Source organism: Platalea leucorodia (assembly GCF_965183815.1).
Source record: "Platalea leucorodia genome assembly, chromosome: 17".
In the NCBI taxonomy this organism is placed as follows: domain Eukaryota; kingdom Metazoa; phylum Chordata; class Aves; order Pelecaniformes; family Threskiornithidae; genus Platalea; species Platalea leucorodia.
Window position 1 is genome coordinate 6,288,563 of NC_138839.1, and position 15,750 is coordinate 6,304,312.

Below are 15,750 nucleotides of genomic sequence, written 5' to 3' on the forward strand. Positions count from 1 at the left end.
GCTGCTGAAAGTCTCCTGCTGTGGAGGCAGAAGCGTTGGTAGGAAACTGCAGCAACTACTCTAATATGCTTTTTTTATGCTTTTCTGCATGTAGTGCTCTGAGTCCGATAAGAAATGCCACCTCTGGACAGCTGTGGACTTGGGCTTCTTCATTCTGATGGGAATTATAGGAGGCCTTCTTGGAGCCACCTTCAACTGCCTGAACAAGAGACTTGCGAAGTACCGCATGCGGAACGTGCATCCCAAGCCAAAGCTGGTCAGGTATTTGTGCTCTCTCGAGTTTGTGCAGGGATCTCTGATCTGTGTTCAGTGTCCCAAAGCAAAAGCATTGATGTAGAAGACCCAGTGAGAGGGACTGGAGGAAATCCCAGATGTGTTATTTTTGAAATCACAAAACGAAGCCTCCATAGAACTTAAAAGTGAACACCAGAAACCAGATGTTACAGTCCCTCTGCATTTTTATAATTACTCTGGTGGTACAGAGAGACCTGCAGCCCCCCTTACAAGAGCTATGAAGGGAGCTCTTTATGATAAAGGCTATAGCTGAACAAACCAGAGCTTTGGCTCCATGCAGTATTTTTTTATGTCTTGCCCAAACAGATGGGGAAGGAATAGCTGATTCCACTCTTTTTTTTAATTATCTTGGCTAATTAAATCCACGACAACTAATACGTGTGCTATTTAGAGAGGGAGTTGCCATGTGATTCTGGAAAACAGCTGTTTGTTTGCTCTAGACAATTCCTAAATAAGAAGCCCAGGTTTAAAATAAAAAAAGTGTACTTCAGCAGTTAGAAAAGAGATTATGAGAGACTATGCATCAACCTGTCCAGTCCTGTCTAGACTTTTACCCTGTAAGGATGTACAGAACATCGTTCCCATGTGAACAGCCTCATCACTGAACCCTTCCCTGTGGCTTTTTATATGTGACTGCTATGTGTTCTCTGGGCAGAAATAGCTCCTTTTTGAGGCAGGCAATTAAAAAGGGGAGTTAATGCAATCCCTGGCAACCAAGTCATAATTCAGCTTGACTTGCAGAGTCCCCTCCTTCTGATGTTAAGCTGTGGTGACTGCATCTTCTTGCAGCCTTATCAAAGTCGCTTGTGGAGCTGGGACTGGGTTACAGGGCTGAGTGTGGCTTCAGTGTATGGTTTCTGTTGTGTACTTGCAGGGTCTTGGAGAGCCTGCTGGTGTCGTTGACTACGACGGTCGTGGTCTTTGTAGCCTCCATGGTTCTGGGGGAGTGCCGGCAGATTTCTTCCACCAGTCATAGTGGCAATGACACTCTGAGCCTGCAGGTGAGGGATCTTATGTGAAGATTATATGTCCCCATCATATTGTTCACCCTCCAGAGAAGCACAGGCACATAATGAGCTTTTGACAGCATGCAGTACATAACAGAACTTCAGTGAAAGCCTATGGACAGTTGCAGGAGCTTAGGGTAATAATGAAAGCTGGCCTTTGTGCTTTCGTACTTTGGCAAAGCAGCTCAAGCTATGAATCAGGGAGCCCATTGATGTTGCAGGCCCTATCTCTGCTATTGATATTTGCCCTGGACTTCCCAAAGTGTGGGCTGGCAGCCCTTTACAGAAGGGTTACTCCCATTCTGCACAAAGGCTAATATAGGGAGAGTGGATTTTAACTGTTTGTGTCTTGTGTGTCCTGCATTAGGGTATGTCAGAGGATGTGAATTCAAGCATCAAAACTTTTTTCTGCCCGAATGAAACCTACAATGACATGGCCACACTCTTCTTCAACCCTCAGGAGTCAGCTATCTTGCAGCTCTTCCACCAGGATGGTGAGTAGCTAAGAGACAGTGCCCCATCCCATGCTTAGGCTTCAGAGCTTCATCTTGCTTGAAACAGCCTTGTCATGAGAACCACAAGGCTAAAAGCATCTTCGGGCCATTGTGGCTCTGGGGGAATGCTAGTACAACAGGTGAAAGCCTCCTCCATGGGAAGAGAGCACTGCTTTTCCTCTCTTTTTCACTTACTCATTGTCTTCATGTGTGTTTGGACTGGGAGACTTAAGTAGCTGTTGTGAGATGAGCCTGTTGTGAGCTCAGGGGTGGATGGTGCAAGACTACTGTCTTTGTCTCACAGACCTGTGCCCCTTTAGTCATGATTCTTCTTGTGTTGCAGGTACTTTCAGCCCAGTCACACTGTCCTTGTTCTTCCTTCTCTATTTCTTACTCTCCTGCTGGACATACGGGATCTCTGTGCCCAGTGGTCTTTTTGTGCCATCACTGCTTTGTGGGGCTGCCTTCGGACGCCTGGTCGCCAACCTCCTCAAAAGGTGCATTGAGTGTGCGTACGTGTGTGAGAGATGTGCTGCAGATGCACGATGAGCTCTCAGTCAGGTTATTCTAATCTCCGGGCTCTGTGTTTCGCCGTAGCTACATTGGCCTGGATCACATCTACTCAGGAACCTTTGCACTGATTGGGGCAGCAGCATTCCTGGGAGGAGTGGTCCGCATGACGATTAGCCTAACTGTCATCTTAATTGAATCCACCAACGAGATCACCTATGGGCTCCCAATAATGATCACCCTCATGGTGAGTGCAAGGTCTTAGCTCTGACTTCTTGCAGACTGCTTGAACATGTGCTGGCCCTGAATCTCTGTTCCTTCCAAGGCTATGATAAGCCAAGGAGTCTTGTACTTGGAGCAACAACTCAGTAGACCTTCTGTTTGCTCTGCAGGTAGCCAAATGGACAGGAGACTTTTTCAACAAAGGCATCTATGACATCCATGTGAACTTGCGAGGAGTGCCTCTTCTGGAGTGGGAAACAGAGGTGGAAATGGATAAGTAAGGCTGCTCCTCTTGGCAGGGCTGTGGGTTAGAGTTTGTGGTAGGGTTCTTGCTCAGAAAGGACTGCTGTAATGCAGGGGGATGATGCTTCATGTCCAGTGAATCTGTCTGCTCTGAGAGGAGCAGCTGTGAGGAAGACTGCTGTGAGAGGAGTTGGGAGCTGTGCATCAGGCCTGTGGCAGGAAAGAGGTGCTGGAGCCCTTTCTGAGGAGGCGTGGACAGGTAGAGATCTGAGGAGCAGATTTGTGAGGTTCAGCAAGAACTCTGTGAAAATGTTCCACTGGACTTTGCTTCTTGCAGAATTTCATCTTCTTCCCACCTGTTGTCTTTTCCCAGTGGTGCTTAAACACTTTCTATGTTATAAGTTGGAACCTTTTTCCTTGCCTGTAAGTGCACCATTGATGCAATGTTATGTTAAAAAAAAAATTAAAAAAAAAAAAAAAAAATCAGTTGTGCCATCATGGCTAATAACACAGTGAAGGTGAGCACACAGGTATAAGGAGCTGGCAGAACGAAACTGCAGCAGACTCCTTCAGGATCTGATTTTGGGACTGGTTTGTTTCCTTGTTTGTCCATCACCAGCCTTCTGTCGCTGATGTGATGTCCCAATCTTGGATTTCTGTTTCCTCAGACTACGAGCCAGTGACATCATGGAACCCAACTTGACATATGTCTACCCGCACACCAGGATCCAGTCCCTTGTTAGCATCCTGCGCACAACTGTCCATCATGCCTTCCCCGTAGTGACTGAGAACCGGGGCAATGAGAGGGAGTTCATGAAGGGAAATCAGCTGATAAGTAACAACATCAAATTCAAGGTAAGAATTATAGAATCATAGAATAGTTTGGTTTGGAAGGGACCTTTAAAGGCCATCTAGTCCAACCCCCCTGCAGTGAGCAGGGACATCTTGAGCTCAGTCAGGTTGCTCAGAGCCCTGTCCAACCTGACCTTGAATGTTTCCAGGGTTGGGGCATCTACCACCTCACTGGGCAGCCTGTTCCAATGTTTCACCATCCTCAGCATAAAAAATTTCTTCCTTATATCTAGTCTAGCTCTACCCTCTTTTAGTTTAAAACCATTACCCCTTGGCCTATTGCAACAGGCTCTGCTAAAAAGTTTCTCCCCATCTTTTTTATAAGCCCCCTTTAAGTACTGACAGGCTGCGATAAGGTCTTTCTGGAGCCTTTTCTTCTCCAGGCAGAACAACCCCAGCTCTCTCAGCTCTTTCTTCATAGCAGAGGTGCTCAATCCCTCTGATCATTTTGCAGCCTCCTTTGGACCCACTCCAACAGGTCCATGTCTTTCCTGTGCTGGGGGCTCCAGAGCTGGATGCAGGGCTCCAGGTGGGGTCTCACCAGAGCAGAGGGGCAGAATCCCCTCCCTTGCCCTGCTGGCCACACTGCTTTTGATGCAGCCCAGGATACGGTTGGCTTTCTGGGCTGTGAGCGCACATTGTCAGCTTGTGTCCAGCTTTTCACCCACCAGTAACCTCAAGTCCTTCTCCGCAGGGCTGCTCTCAATCCCTTCATCCGCCCATCAAATCCATATGCAAAAAAGGGTGCCTGAGTTCCTAAACCCCAGGCTCTCTGTCCAAGGAGAGTACAGTCCTATTGGCTATTCTGACAAGTACTGCAGCAGCACTGACTAAGGAACACCTAATCTGGTGACATAAAGCTATGATCAAATAGTTCATAGTTGCTCTTGGGTAACTGTTGACCTGCTTAGGGGGGTATCTGAAAATTATTTGCTGTATCCAGAAATCTAGTATCCTCACGCGAGCTGGAGAGCAGCGCAAGCGTAGTCAGTCCATGAAATCCTACCCTTCAAGTGAATTGCGTAACATGTGTGATGAGCACATAGCAGCGGAGGAGCCACCAGAAAAGGAGGATCTGCTGCAACAGATGCTAGAGAGAAGGTGAGATCCTGGTAGGCACAAACGTATGGAAACAGGGTGTTTCCATATGTTGAGATGTGTTCCGATGCTTCGTGCAGTCCCTGTCATTCCGTGTGTCAGAGGAAACAGTGCTAGTATCCACGTTTTGGGAGAAGTGACTTGTCAGGTCTCATCCGCCAGTGCTGGGGCTCACACCTGTGACTGAGTCCTAGGCTAATGGCTTGATGGTGTCCAACCTGTTAACTTAAATTGCCTTCAAACACCTATCCAGAAATATTTCCTGGAGAGGCTGGAATGCCTGGGGAAATACCTTGTCTGTAGAAATCGATGCCCTCTTGTCTGCAAAAACCCGAGGGCTCTGCAAAGCTCACTTCTCCCAAGAGTGGAGCTGATGGCTTGGTGCCATGATACTGATACCACCTTTCTGGTAACTGGGCTGAGTTGCCAGGCCTGTATTGCAGTTGCTTCCAAGGAGAAGCCCAGTCTAGTGAATCAGTTTCTAACCTAGTGATTGTGACTCACGAGTGGACTTCTGACACTGATGTTTTGCCAGATGCTTCAGCTTTTATTAGAATCTGAATAATTTGGCACTGAAAATTGCTTTAGTAGCAAGTGATTTGAAATTCAGGGTTAGGAGACTGTCTCCATTCTGCTGCTGTTGTCATACTCTGCCTGTGGTAATGGCTCTTGACCCCTCTCTGCTATTTTGTTTGGTGGAGAAAAGACTTGCTTGTCTCTAGCAAGAGTCCCTGAAATGTGCAGGAGAAGGTTGCAAAGAGCCGAAATCACTGTTGCTGTTTTGGAGGTGGGGGTATATATCTCTCCTTAAGTTCATGCAACTTATAACATGTTAAATCTGTCACAGATATACTCCCTACCCCAACCTATACCCTGACCAGTCTCCCAGTGAAGAGTGGACTATGGAGGAACGCTTCAGACCCTTGACCTTCCATGGCTTGATCTTGCGCTCGCAGCTCGTCACCCTCCTTGTCAGGGGTGTTTGTTACTCTGAGAGCCAGTCGGTGAGTCTTCCCAATCAGGAATTGTAGCAAAGACATCCCTGCCCTCTCTGCTGACAAGCAGGGAACAATATTTATGGGCTGCCAAAAAGAATTTACCTATTTTTACACTTTAAGGAATGCATCTGTGTTTTAAAAGCTGCAGACGGATAATGTGAATTTTCCCTTGCAGCTCTAGAATAAAGAGAATTTAATTTCTATTTAAGCACCCCCAAGAAAAGAGGACAGCTACTGTTTAAAAAATAAACCAAGAGACCCATTTGTTGCATAAAGGTGCAATCCTGTCAGAACTGGAGAATGGAGGGCAGATATTAAATACAAATAGAGCAACCAGCAGTGTATACTGTGTGTTTTTACAGACTGTCAGCTGTATCACTGAGATCGTTATGAGCGTTTGTGTTTGAGGCCCATCTTCCACAAGGCTGATTTGTTGCTGCCCTCCGGTGTTGAGTGTAGATCTGGCAGGGGTTGGAGAGCAAATCCGTTGCGCTCTCAGCTAAACGCCTGTGTAGGTTTGGGCTTGCACTGCTGCATCCTGAGATGAGCTGCAGGAGTACCTCTGCAGAAGTTGTATGTGTGGGCATGGGAGAAGGAGATCTGGGTGAGCAACTGGGAGGCATCGTTTGCTGTGCTGCTTGCAGCCCATGTACTATCTGGGACGGTGACACATCGGTTCAGTGGGATTTGTTTTAATTGCAGAGTGCGAGTCAGCCTCGTCTGTCCCACGCAGAGATGTCGGAGGATTACCCTCGCTATCCAGATATCCATGACCTGGACCTCACGTTGCTGAACCCTCGCATGATAGTGGTAAGAGATGCACTGCAGTGTGATAGTGTTTCCTGATATATGTTTAGGACTGTCCCAAGCCTTTAAAAAAGCTGAGAGCATGTTTAGGTCCACCCTTGGGTGCAGTGACCAGCACTCTGTACTTCTCATGCATTCAGTCAGCCTTGTCTGCATGTGGAAATCAATCCTGATACCTGCTATGAGGTAATATCACACACAGGTGCTTTACTTTCAGAATAAGATGTTGCCTGTCTGGTTTAACTTCCTTCTAGATTAGACTCCTGCCTGAGTGAGATGGGACAGGCAAACTGCTGATTTCCATTTGGAACTCTGTGTGCTGGCAGCTCAGTCAGTGGCAGGCCTGTCATTGTCTTTGTGACAGGACGGTTGCTGTGTAGGCAAAAGTGCTTTTTTAATATGCATTCTTATTTTCATGGATCTGCATTTATCCTGCTCAGAGGCTTTCTGCAGCATTGGGCTCTGAAGATCGTGGGTTACAGTGTTCAAACAAACGGTGACAAATTCAGGTTCCTGAAATAATTTTATATTTGTGGAGAAATAAAAGATGCCCACAGTCAAATACCCTGTTCAGAGATCAGTGCATTGGAGGAGCTGTAGGAATTGCTTGTTAGTGATTCCCAGAGATAGTGAAAATGCCTCTTGTAAATAATATAATTGTTTTTCTGTCTTAGGATGTCACCCCATACATGAACCCATCACCCTTTGCTGTCTCTCCAAACACTCATGTGTCGCAAGTCTTCAACCTATTTAGGACAATGGGACTCAGACATTTACCGGTTGTGAACGCAGTTGGAGAGGTGAGTCCTTATCTCCATTTTGTCTTGGCTGAGCAACAAAGCCGCTGTGTTTTTTTTGCAATGCTTTCCACCTTTGGGAGAATTAAGATCTCTTTTGACATTAAACAGAAATGCTTTGAAGAGATCAGAGTGTGATCTTCTTAAGGCCCTGAAGCATTGTTGATTATTGTGACTTTGTTACCATCTTTTGTGTCCAAGCCTGCTTCCTGCTTTCCCTGCAAAGGGCAGGACATGCAGTCTCCTGCCTGTCTCAGGTTGGCAGCATGTGGAAGCTCTTACTGTCTTGTACCTGTTGAGAGGCCTTGAGCTCATCAGAGGCCGCTAATTTGGCGTCCTCTTTGACAGCTTTATTCAAGGCCCAAAGCAGAATTTCCTGTGTGTTGGGGCAGGAGGTTTTTCTGCTGGAAGAGAACTTTCATTCTGTTCCTACTTAAAGGAGCAGCAAAATAAAGGAGTCTTTGAATGGTTTGTGCTTGATTCACTGTACTTGTCTCTTTGCCATCTACAATGCTCGGGAATAGTCAGTAGGTGTCAGTAACTTCCTATAAACGTAATGAGAAACTGTTCCCCTTAAGCCTGAACTGATCTGTCCCTATGAGACAGCAGTGCTTTTTCTGCCTCTTGGGGTTCCTAATAGCTACTATGCAGAGCTTGTTGGTTGAAAACAAGAGATGCTGATTTGCTCCATGTTTAGTGCAAGATGCTGTTGCAGTAGAGAGCAGCGTAGTTCTAAACTCTTTCAATGTGTAAAATCACTGAGGTGTTTCATCAGCTGAAATGTGTGGTTTGACTGTTTCCCCAGCAGGCTGGGAGAGGGTCCCTTTTGTGACCTGCCAGCTAGTGACGGCCAGTGTGCAGTCTTGACTTAGCTAGTCTTTACCATTTCTCTGTTGTGGTCTTTAGCGCTTCCTGGAATGTATCTGATATGAGCTATCTGCAGGCATGTCATGTGGCGTACCAGAATGTCTCTAATGAATCCATAAGAGACAGCTTTGTTATTTCCGATTACAGTTTTCACTTTCCAAAGGATTTCCTTACATCTGTATACTGTCTAACATGGACAGGATTTCCCTTCCTAGGCAGGGGTAACTACTGCTGTGTCCAGACATGATAGCAACAGTTAAGCTGTCTGGGTATAGTTAAACCAGTGTCTTGCCTGTAGAGAAGTGCTGGGAGAGGGAGGGGTGGTGTTTTGGTGAGATTTAAATTTGAACCCACTCTAGTTCAGCATTGGTCAAGAACTGCTTGCAGGTTCCCTCTTTTTTGGGGGTTGGAAAGAACAACAGCTCTACCATGCACGTCTCTTAGTGGCACATCTGTGATACTGACTTGTATCTTTTTTCCTCTTTTCTTCCTCTTTAAGATTGTTGGGATAATCACTCGGCACAACCTGACCCACGAATTTCTGCAGGCAAGACTGAGACAACACTATCAGACCATTTGATGCCCCTGCCCACCCTGCCCCACTGTCGGTGTGGCTACCTCCCTCTTCCAAGCCTGCACACGCGCTCGCATTCTGCTTGGACCCCACAAGGCCCAAGACTTGCCGTTTGGCTTCTCACATGCATATCAAGCCTGGGGAGCTGGAAAACATCTTGCTAGCCAGAGAATTAGAGGAGCTGCCTGAGCCCAGAGCTGTTGATTGGTCTCAGGCACTTGGTTTGACCACTCTTGATCGAGGTTTTTTCTTCTCCTGTGCCCCAGTTATCTCCTTTCTTCAGATGTTGTCCTGACACTGTATGTTCTGCTTTTTTTTTTTTTTTTTTTAAGGGTTGGAAAAAAGAACCATCTAGCTCCACTGTGTCCTGTGCAGAGAACTGCAGCATCTTTTGCCTGTCCTCCTGTATGTCTCCCCTTTCCTCTTCCTCCCTTGTTCCTGCAACTGTTGCCTTATTTGTGTGAGAAGGAGGTCGCTGTCAAGGCTGAGAGGAGATACTGAAGTTTGCAGTTATCAAATAGCTGCTCTGGAAGATGGCTTTTCTCAGAAGCAGTGTTAAAAAACCCAACTCTCTGGAAATACACCTTTCTCTGTGGGTGCTCCCAGTTGCCTATGTTTTTCCACTCTGGCTTCATTTGTTCCTAATTTCTCTCCTCCTTTCATGGGGAAGCATCCCTGCTGTGATGTTTTTGACAGCAGCTGACTTTTGAGAGCAGCTCAGTAGATCAGGAGTTCAAAATAGTTCAATTCCAGTTACTGTTTGGGATTATAAATATTTAATACATTTGCAGAGCATCTCAGAGAAGGCAGATCTCTTTTCCCTGTTAGACGTTGCTATTATCTCCCTGTAAGAGACTTCTAAGGCACTTTGTGGCACTCCACTTTGTCACTACCCTGGCGCTCTTGCATTTCTTGGCATTTGTAGGCACTTTGTCCTTGTACTGATCCAACAGCGAGAGCCTGGGACACCTTTCCAGCTAGGGTTAGAGACCAGGGAACGCCACATCCTCAGAGCATGGTGAAGTGTTGATTTCTGGAGGCAAATAGAGCTGATGCTTTGTCTCTGGGCTTGGTTGAATTATCTCTGTGTCATGAGAGGAGCTGGTGTAACTTCAGGCTGCCATACAGGAGGGATACTTGGTGCTGGTGACTAACAGGCAGGATCTGCTGCAGGGTGATAAGTGGGGCCGTCTGTGCTCTAAAAATGCTTGGGATAATGTTTGCAACTGCAACAGCTGAATATCTGTAAGGGTAAAATCAGCACTTAGAAGCCAGTTGTAGCCAGTTCACTGCTTTAGCAGGTACCATCCTGGCCAGCACCTGTATTGTTCCAGCAGGTACCTGCCCTCCTGAGTTTTACATAGAGATAACCCTCAGTGGGAAGCCAGCATTGTGCCTCCAGGGGCTGCAGAGCTGATTGGCTTGATAAAGCACAGAGCATTCTCTCAGCCAAGAGACTGGGCCAAGTAACATGGGGAATGTATCCCAGAAAAGCTTCTACACTGCCTCTGAGCACTCCAGTTAACCTGTTGTCTGCCATAAGGGGCTAGCTAGATGAGAGCTGTGGCAGAAGGAAATCAGACATTATTGTATTTTCTGAGTTCAAGAACTCCTCTATGCTGAAGATTTTCCTGACTAAGCCTGAAGAAGTTGTGCCCTTTCCTTACATGTGTCAAAACACTAAATCTGTTAAAACAGTCTCTGACTTTGTGGGAGCTGATTGTTCCAGGGCACTGCTCTGCAAACTGCTGGCTGCTGAGCCCTACTACAGTTAGGGTTAGGAGGAAGTTTTGTGCCCAGGTCACCAGCCATGGTCTTGATGTAGGGCTCTTTAAGTCACTGGAACTCTTAGGTGTTCATGGAGTCTTTGCAGTCCAGATAGTTGGTAGACAGATGTATTCTCTGGCTCTGCTTGCGATAAAGACAGCTGAGTCATGGGAGGCTCTTGAATTTTGTCCAGCAGATGAGAGAAAACTTGGTCTTACAAGTGGTTCCTGAGGCCAAGTTTTAGGGTAGAATTTGTCCTTGTCATACGGTGCATGGTATGGCTCAACTGGAAAGTTTGGTTTTAGCAAAGCTGTTCGTAAGCACTTCGATTTTAATTTTTATTCCTCTCCATTGACATCTGGAGGCCTTTTTTTCACTTGGTGTTCTTCCCACCTGCTATCTTATTAAGAGAGGAAGGGCAGATCTTCGTTTGTTTTCAAGAATGGATTTATACCGTTTCCACAAAGGAGAGAGTGGGCTGTGGTATGTGCAATGGCAGTTGCAAAGGAAGCTGTGCATGTCCCAGGACCCTTTGTTAACTACGGCCGCTCTCCAGGGCTGCTTGCGAAGTGACCTATCTACAGAGCAGGGAACACGTTCGTTCTTTTCCCTTTCTTACTGTGGAACTTGCAGCAACAGCTCTTGTCTCCTCCACTAAAATAGTTTTGCTGGCTTCTGAATATCCTAGCTCCGTTTCACATAAGGCATGCAATCTCTTAAACTTCCAAGAGTAAAGCGAAGGTGTTTTCCTACAGCCAGTATCCATATTGTGCCTTCAGCCTGGACTCCTTAGCTGGGACAGGTGTGGCATGTTCCTTAGAGCACATGAGTTGGCCTCGGCTGCTGCTCTTGACTTGCAAGTTCTTTCCCTGTAAGTAGAGTAAGGATGTTTTTTTTCTCTCTGGGTAGTCTCTGCAGATGACTTCTAAAATGCCTGTGTTCCCCGAGCTCTGGTCTTGCACTGAGCTATCCTAAGAAACTTCCAGCACCCTTTTGCATTCCCTGAAGCTGAACTGTAGGTTTGAAATATGCTTCTGTTAACCTACCTTTCAGTCAAAGGATTTGTGCTCGTGGGCAGTTACCAAATCACAGGAATCCTGTTTTGATGGGATTTCAGATCACTGTAATGTGGAATTAGCAATCCCATTCTGTCAGAGCACCTGTCAAGAATGCCCTATGTCTCCCCATGACAATTCTTTCCTCTTGCTCATGTTGAGTGACTGTGTGTGGAAAGTTCTTTCTCTTCCTGCACATGAATAGGGCTCCTTAGATTGTTTGCCTTGAGCTGGTCGTGCCCTGCTTTATTTCTGTACACAAACTGCAGCAGTATATTTTGCTGCAGGATGTCTTGTCATCGCTGCTGAGGCCTGGAGTTAGGCAATCCAGACAAGACAGGCTGAAAAATCTTGTCAGGGTTTGTCTGAGCACCAGCTGCGCTTCCCCACAAGAAGGCCACTTGCTGTCAGCGCTGTCTGCTCTGCCTATGCATCTATCTTATTCAAACGTTTCAGCTGGAAAACGCTTTCACTCCTTCAGTAAAGAAGTTTCAAGTGAGGATGGTGGGTGACCCTGTCCGCTGCTTTAAAGGGAAGTCTCAGTGTGCAATCGCTGTTACATAGCCTGCAGAAAGGGAATTACAAGCTCATCTGACGTTTGGAGGTGCAGCATTTCCCTTCTGCTAAGGACTGACGCAAAGAGGCTTGTGTTGAATCAGTCTTGTCACACTTCGGTCACTTAATTCCTTTCTTACAACACACTAACTGCTTCTACTCTGGCTCTGGTTGCTTAGTGATTTACCAAGGAACTTCTAACATAGGTGCTTGTAACCTTTTACTCAGAGCAACACTAAAGGAATAGTAACCAAGAACTGGATTAGTATTGATGGCAAAAGTTAGGGGGTAGTGTGGGGCATTCTCCCCTGCCTCATGGTTTCCTGTGCAGTGTTAATTATGCGGTTTTGAATTGTTAACTTACTGTGAGCCATTCCAATGGTAGCAACTTACCTTTCCATTTGTTTTTTTGCACTGGTTTTTTGTTACGAAATGATGTAAGCTAATTCCACAGTGTATATAAATTGTATTTTTTTTAAATTTGTATGAATATATTTTTATTTGAACTATGGCACTTGGGAAGTATTCATGTAACCATAACATGTCTGAGAGTAAAATGTTTGTGTGTCTCCTTCAGCACTTTTAAGGCCTTTTGATGTTTCTAGTGTTGTCTTATTTTTGCCCTTTATTATAATAAAACTAGTAGAACATGCCAATATCCAAGAACGTGATTTGAGGTAGATGAGTAGTTGCTATTTATGAGCTGTCTGGATCTAACAGTTTGTGCAGAAGGTGCTCTGAAGCTGGGCAAAGATAGGAATTAGTGTAATCCTTTAGGCTGCGACCACTGCAGTCCTGTGTTCCCTCACCACAGCTGTTTAAAAGGAGGGAATTACCAAATGCTTGATAAGGAGCTGAATTGTGCACATTGTGCTAGAGGTGACTGCTGCTTTTCTTACCCGAGAACTCTTGCTTTCCACCTTCCTCCCATAAGTTAATGAAAGACATTTAGAGTGCAGTGTTGCATCTCTTGTTGTACAAGTGGCTTCTCCAGGATGTGAAAAATCTTAATTTTATCTTTAGCTTTTATTTAGTTTGTGGCTATCTTTCCTGCTTTATCCTGCGGTCTACTTTACAGAAAAGAGCTTGTGACAATTTTTGGTCTTTCATCGCTTGCTTACAGGCCAAAAATGTGAGTGAGTACAGTCTTTGAGCACTGTAGAAATATCTGACCCAAAAGCTTACTGCCTTCCTATGTTTGTGCTGTTTTTGTGGATCAGGTAGCTGCGTTGTACAGGATGCACGTAGTAGCTCTCTGATGCACTCTAATACGAAGTTAGCCAGCAGCTCGTCTGGCTCCTGCCCTCAGTCTCTCGCTTCGTGTGTACATAATGACAGGGAGAGCCTGAAATAGATAAAAGCATCTGTTGGGAGGGGATGGCAGAAAATCTGTGCTTGGGAGCTAAATAAGAAGTGCCATGGTGGTCTTAATTAAGCTCTGCTCCTAGCAAGAAATCAGGGTAGAAGAGAATCATCAGGAGAAAAGAGTGGGGGGGAACTCTGCTTCAGCTCTGCTGCTGCCTTCAGCCACAAATGCAGTAGTGTAGGAGGGAATGAGAGAAGCATTTCCCCCCTAAAATTGAGGTGCATCAACTGCCACTTTAGCATAACAGTAAAGGAGGAGACAGACTGTCTGTCTTTTGTCTACTTTCTCACCTCCCGCCCCTGAAAAAAAGGGGTGGGAGAGGTGTGTCTGTCCATGCTTACAGACACAGCTTGACAATTTGGTGTAATGGCAAATTCCTTGCAGCCAAACCTACTAAAGCAGCCAGCTGGACTGATGCAGGTACCAGGCACTTGGTTAGAGCCTTTGTCAGCTTTAGAGCTGCTTTGGGTGTCAAGATTATATGCAAGGTGATTCCTATTGCAGAGAATAAAAGCAGTAGTTTCTTGCCTGAAGAAGGAGGTATCAAAAACAGTTATAAGTGGTGGTTTGTCTTGCATTTTATCATGGGTGATAGAGGTGATTACTAGAAAAGCTGTGTAAAACATTTATACTTAAAGCAGCCAACTTCATGTTTAGATTAAAATCCGTTTCTACCAAGGTTTATAGACTCATTGAATCCAACCATGTGTCATTATCCCGGTACCTGTAAACTGTGTATCTAGCAGAAGAATTTAGTGGTGTTCAGTGAGATTTTTTTTTTTTATTTTTGCTTTGCTGGTGAGATACAAGCTGCCTACTTCAGCATGTGTGCATACACATGCAGGCGTGTATCATGCAGCACACACAGGAAGAAACAGAGGATGGCTGCCCTGAGCTTCAGCTGCGCTTGTGTGTAAGATGAGAGAATGAAGCTGCTCTTCTTGTCCAGGGTGCTGAAGCGCTTTTCAGCGGCAGTGGGATACACTCAGCCTCTTCAGCATCCACTGTAGCTTTTCAAATGCAGTGTGTGAAAGAGCTTGTTCATGCTGGAATGAGATGGCAGTGAGTTCCACCACTGTCTGGGAAGTGAGGGCTATCAGTTTGTGAGGTTCAGACGTTGAGATCACTGTTTGAAAGTAAGCAGGATGTCCCTTTCTCCGGGCTGTTCCAAAACTGCAGAAATAAAAGCACGAGTTGCTGTATGGGTGATGTGTGGTTTAACACACATTTTAGTGATTCTTAAGCATCTAGGAGCAGGAGACTGGAACCCATACATACCAGTTTGAATAGATGAACATAGAAAACAATACTGTGTTGAAGAATTCATGACTCTAACAGAAAAGATGGGACAACCCTGAGATTCCTGCTGACTCCCCCAGCAGCTCCTTGATGCTTATACTAGAGAATATCTCTGTGGCATGGCCGACTTTACACATTGATTTTATCTTTCTTTTGCTTCTTCTGAATTCTCAGCATAGCAGGCCTGACCCTAGGTGCCTTCTCACTCCCCTCTGTTTTCTTAAAACGTCCCCTCCTCCCAACTCTGTTTCTTTTTCTGTACAGGATTCTGCTGGTTTTCCAAGAGAGCATTCAGGAGATGGGAAGGTAGGGGGAAGGCCTTACAAATCCTCCTTCCTTCCCACATAAAAGACCCCAAACTGTGATTACAACTGTAAGCCTTGGACTTCCTGACTTTATTGAAGATGGAACCTTGTTTTCCACATCAGTTTTGCTGCATACGGTGCAAGTTGTTCACACCATCTCTTAATAGGACTGATGGTGAGATGATCTAGAAGGAGTTAAGGTGGGCATCTTGTATGCATCTGTATATGGGGTTTCAACATTTCTCAAGAAAGCAGCAGGGACATAAGGCATAGTGTCTTCCAGGGTATGGAACAGCTTATCCCTTATTCGGGGACAGAATCTGCTGCTAGGAAAACAAAATACAGGCATGGTATAACCTTCTGTTTACAAAGGGCAAGTTGTACTGTTTAGAGGAGGGGAACTGATGTGCTCAGGATTCTTTGAACTAGGAACCCAAGTTGTACTAATTCCTTTTGTTGTGTTCAGATAGGATGATGGGAAGGCTGGCCTCAGAAACTATTACAAGCATCAGTGAAAAGGACCAAAAGCAGCAGCTGTTTCTTGTTGCCAGTAGTGAGGTACAAGAGCCCATCCTGTCGTCTTAAAGTTTCTTCCTGCCTTTTTGTTTCACTCTGCTCTTTTCCTTCTCCTCACTGTGAG

The 15,750-nt window shown here is 45.7% G+C and overlaps 1 protein-coding gene across 4 annotated transcripts in view; it reads left to right on the forward strand.

Annotated features, from left to right (window-relative positions):
* Positions 1-15,750, forward strand: part of CLCN6 (chloride voltage-gated channel 6) — a 66,834-nt gene that overhangs the window by 7,331 nt on the left and 43,753 nt on the right. For 3 of the 4 annotated variants that reach the window (XM_082329037.1, XM_082329040.1, XM_082329038.1), the window contains 11 exons: positions 95-261; positions 1,169-1,295; positions 1,669-1,795; positions 2,139-2,292; positions 2,393-2,552; positions 2,698-2,804; positions 3,439-3,625; positions 4,566-4,723; positions 5,568-5,724; positions 6,421-6,528; positions 7,200-7,325. In XM_082329037.1, the coding sequence (XP_082185163.1) occupies positions 95-261; positions 1,169-1,295; positions 1,669-1,795; positions 2,139-2,292; positions 2,393-2,552; positions 2,698-2,804; positions 3,439-3,625; positions 4,566-4,723; positions 5,568-5,724; positions 6,421-6,528; positions 7,200-7,325 (1,578 nt within the window). Of the gene's footprint in view, positions 1-94; positions 262-1,168; positions 1,296-1,668; positions 1,796-2,138; positions 2,293-2,392; positions 2,553-2,697; positions 2,805-3,438; positions 3,626-4,565; positions 4,724-5,567; positions 5,725-6,420; positions 6,529-7,199; positions 7,326-8,688; positions 15,669-15,750 lie in introns of all 4 variants that reach the window. The other variant, XM_082329039.1, reaches the window with a different exon arrangement.